Below are 4,218 nucleotides of genomic sequence, written 5' to 3'. Positions count from 1 at the left end.
GGGAAAGGCGCAGCTTTTACAGAGGTGACTTTCTCTGGGTTCCGCATCTCTCTCATGGGTGTGTGGCTCAGTGGTCACAGCGCTGAAGTCGGTCTGATGGCACTGCGGCACCTTTGGCTTCTGCATTTTCACATCCTTGTTCATGAAGATTCACCGAGTGAACAAAAGCCCTGGTCGCATCATGGCGAGGGAGACAGTGCCATGCCTGGTGTGGGGCCGGCAGGAGTGTCCATTTTAAAAGGCAGTCCAGTAGGCCTCACTGAAAAGGTAGCATTTTAGCGAAACTGAATAGAGGTGAGGGGGGATTCGTCGACAGATGTTCGTGAACAGGAGCTTCCCTTTTGTAGCTTATTTTTTTCCGTATATACCTTTCTATTTTAGTGGGCGTTTGAGTAAGCATAATGTGAGAAGACAGCCACTCAAATACTGTGATCCTACATGAGGACTTGTTTTTCAGTAACTATCACTAGATAGAATTAGTAATATGTGACCCAGTAATATTCATGAAATTCTTAAGGATCATCTGTTGAGAGATATCTAAATTTTCAGTTACATATCCCCAACTTACAAAAAATTTACCTCACAGCGGTAAAAGAGGATCTAATATCCTTTTCCATGAAAATCCTTAATTTTGAAGATGATCTTGTTCACGCGTCACAAACTAGATGCTGACTTCATTTATTCATATCCAGTTTTGTTCCTAAAGCATTCGAGGAGGTTTATAAGAGCACATACAAAAGGGGAAAAATAATCGAAGTTTAGGCAAAAGGAAAATGTGGGTGGGAAAATAACATAGCCAGGGTCAAATTAGCTACAAAAACGTAGAATATATGATTCTGTGTAATTGTTAGAAATCAGTCTAGGTGTAAAGTCGTACAGTTATGATGCAAAAAGTAGATAGGACACTCTCTTATTCATAAAACAGTCCCCTAGAAGTGATAGCATGTCGGTCAGTGTCTGAAGTAATTCTGCTACTTGCCAGCACTCAATTCCAGATGTATGAAAGCTAAAAATATTAGTTGTGATATAAAACATGGAAACGTCTTATTAACATCTTAGTTATGGAAGAAATGGTGCTTTTCCCAGTTAAAAATATGATTTTGTTTCTGTGTTTGCAGGTTATATGGCGGGATGAATTACCGTCGGCTAGGGGGTGGTGTAGGAGTTATTAAAATGACGCACTGTGAATCCCACATATGGTGAACACCTAGAAGACAGCTGTGTACGCATACGCACTCCTCTGTATTCTGGAGAGCTTTGACTCTGGAGCTTTGGACAGCTGGAGAAAATACTAGAACAAGTTTTATTCTTTGCCGGTGCCTCAACAAAATGGAAATACAAACACAGTGAAAGTACTTCTCCTGCAGGATGCCATCTTTGCACAATAATTCTGTTCTGTGCAGAATATTTATTTTTGGTTTTAATTTATCATGGGATTTTTTGTTGTCGTTTTTTTCTAGCCTTCTTCCCACCAAAAAAACAAAAAACAAAAAGGAAAAAAGGAAAGAAAAAACAAGAAAAATTCTAAGCAGTAAAACTTTATTTTTAAGATATTAAGTTTGAAAATGCAAATAAGGGGGGAAGGGCTATCTACGATCTAGATGTTATTTCTAGGCGCTCCGCCCACGACTCCACTCCCTCCAAGGACCACCGGTGACAGATAGCTGCGCAAAGTGCATCAGCCATCATTCTCGCACTAAGCACCAGAAGACTTGAAAATCTTTACAACAAATTAAAAAAGAGGAAGCATCTCATTTTAAAAAGTACAATTCAAAAGGAATATTAAATCAATGAAACCAGGACTCGAAAAGCTTTCATCAGTGGAACTCTGCCTCTCGTTTTCTTCCATATGAGCTTGTTTTCTGCTATATGGCAAGTTTTTTTTTTTCCCATACTGTTTTCATAGCGTTTCTGCTAGACTTAGAGCTCTGCTCAGTGCCTCTACACAAACAGTCCTCAATTCTCACGCACTGTCTTGAGAGTCCCCCAATAGAATCATGTGCAACTCTGCAAGTTTTTACTCAGAAACATTACTGACTAGAGCAACTTTCCTTCCTATTTTCTTATTGCTACTAAGGACCAGCAGTGAGACTGTTATGCAATTCACACTAAACGCTCAGGCCTGCTGGAGCTGAGGCTGCCTGTGATCACAGCCGCCAAGAGATAGAGTCTTCAGTTCACGTAACAGTGCGCACTCACGGGAGTGAAACCAGCTGAGGCATTTTATTAATAATATCTTGGTTCTTTTATACAACTATATATCCTCCTTGTCCTTCTGTAAAGCCACCGTTACTACTACTCTCAATGGAGAAAAGTTTAAAAGTTCTAAGGAAAAAATGATAAGAATGTCAGTGGGTTGAAATTTTTTTGTCATTGTGTTCACAGACTAATTGTTTTCAATGTATTTTGCAGGAAAATCTTTGAATGAGACTTTATCTGCAACCAAAAGGAATAACTTTCTCCTCCTTTCTCCCACGACAAAAATGTTCGACAACTTTTGTGTTTACATTTAAAAATCATTTGCACCTTTACAAGGAAAACAATAAGTATTTGGTAAACAATTGTTTACGTGTATCATTTATGCTTTTTTCTAGCATGTATAACTTTTTTAAATAAAGATAGTACTTACCGTAAAAATCTTGGTTAATGCTTTTTAATCCTTGTATCTTTGCTATTTAGATTGTTTCTATGTCATTTATATTTCCTTTATGTAAAGTTATACTTTCACAAACCTGAAGGAATAAAGGGATTGCCAGCTAGAATTAGAATTCTTATATTTTCTATATAAAAAAATTAAGTTTACTGCATAATTTAATATGTATATTAATATATTTATTTATATTAATTATAAATAGGTAATGTATCAATATTTAATATTTTATTACCTAGCCACTAAACTTATTTTCTGGTTATAGGACTTAGAATCACACAATTTTGAGCCAGAAGGATTTCTACCAATCATCTGGTCCAAACCCACTTATTTCTTTGCTCTAAGACTGAAAACCAAGGAGGCCCTTCCCTAGTCAGTGATGGAACCAGCATTAGAACCAGCCCCCGAACTCCCACTCCGCTTCTCTGTCTGCCACACTGCACTGCAGGCCGACCTGGAACACGGCCTGGAACTAAGTATGCTCTCAGAATTCAGGTTCGAGTAGTCTGATAAGCAACATTGGAAAAATCTAAAAACTGCAGCATTTACAGCCAGTCTTCAGGGCAAAATCGCATTTTTCAAGACTCTGCTGTATTGGAAGAAAAGGCGAGGAATAATAATGGGCACAATATTCTAGGGATGAGGCTCTCCGTAAACTGCGAGGTCCCCAGTGGGAGCATTTCGCATGGCAGTGATTCAAGAGTGGAGGCCTAGAACGACAGCACTGGTCGGAGTGTTCGTTGGAGGCCAAGGGGTATTTTTTATTTTCCACCGAAGATGCTCCAGTCTATTATTGAGTGAAATGTACCTATTCTAAGAAAGACATTGCTCTAAAGTAGAATATTTTGTTAATCTATTAGCATAGTTGAGGATTGAACTGGGTCCCTTGGATTTTTAAACTCAGATTTGTCCACGCGGAACCTCCAGCAATTCATCAGTTACAGTTCAGGTTTTCTTACTCTGGCTCTGGTTCCCATGAGGGTTTTTGCTCATGAGTCACTGCTCAGGTTAAGCCACGACTCCATGTATCTGCCTGTTTGTCTCTCCAGTCTTGAGGACAGCAGTTTGTTTGCCGTGTCCTCCCCTCTCCTACAGATCCAGGAAGAGTTGTTGATTTTTCCGTCTGTTCAGCTTTTTTTTTTACTTGTTGCTACTAGACAGAGTGGCAACTTCCAAACTCTTTACATATGAAATGAAACCAGAAGTGACGTGTAGTTTTAAGTAAAGGAAAAATCATGAATCATCTCAATAGATGCAGAAAAATGATTTGACAAGATCCAACTTCCATTCATAATAATTTAAAAAACCCTCAACAAATTAGGGACAGAACTTCTTTAACCTAGGAAAGGGCATCTATGAAACACAGCTAGCATCATATTTAACGGTGAAACACACATCCCATTAAGATCAGGAACAAGACATAACATTCTCACCACTTCTATCCGCCATTGTAGTGAAGATTCTAGCCAAGGCAATTTGGCACGGGGAAAAAAGCATCCAGATTGAAATTAAAAAGTAAAACTGTCTTTATTCACCAATCTTGTACTTAGAAAACCTTAAGGAATTCA

The 4,218-nt window shown here is 38.6% G+C and overlaps 1 protein-coding gene across 3 annotated transcripts in view; it reads left to right on the top strand.

Annotated features, from left to right (window-relative positions):
• KLHL20 (kelch like family member 20) overlaps positions 1-3,615 on the top strand; it is a 37,724-nt gene extending 34,109 nt beyond the window's left edge. For 2 of the 3 annotated variants that reach the window (XM_023537575.1, XM_023537574.1), the window contains one exon: positions 2,413-2,637. In XM_023537575.1, the coding sequence (XP_023393343.1) occupies positions 2,413-2,424 (12 nt within the window). In that variant the 3' untranslated portion in view covers positions 2,425-2,637. Of the gene's footprint in view, positions 1-2,412; positions 2,638-2,915 lie in introns of those variants that run through there. The other variant, XR_002783180.1, reaches the window with a different exon arrangement.
• The last annotated feature ends 603 nt before the right edge of the window (positions 3,616-4,218 follow it).

The sequence above is a fragment of the Pteropus vampyrus genome, unplaced genomic scaffold, assembly GCF_000151845.1.
Source record: "Pteropus vampyrus isolate Shadow unplaced genomic scaffold, Pvam_2.0 Scaffold194, whole genome shotgun sequence".
Taxonomy (NCBI): Eukaryota; Metazoa; Chordata; class Mammalia; order Chiroptera; family Pteropodidae; genus Pteropus; species Pteropus vampyrus.
Note: the sequence above shows the minus strand (reverse complement) of the source record. Positions and strands in the feature narration are given on the sequence as shown.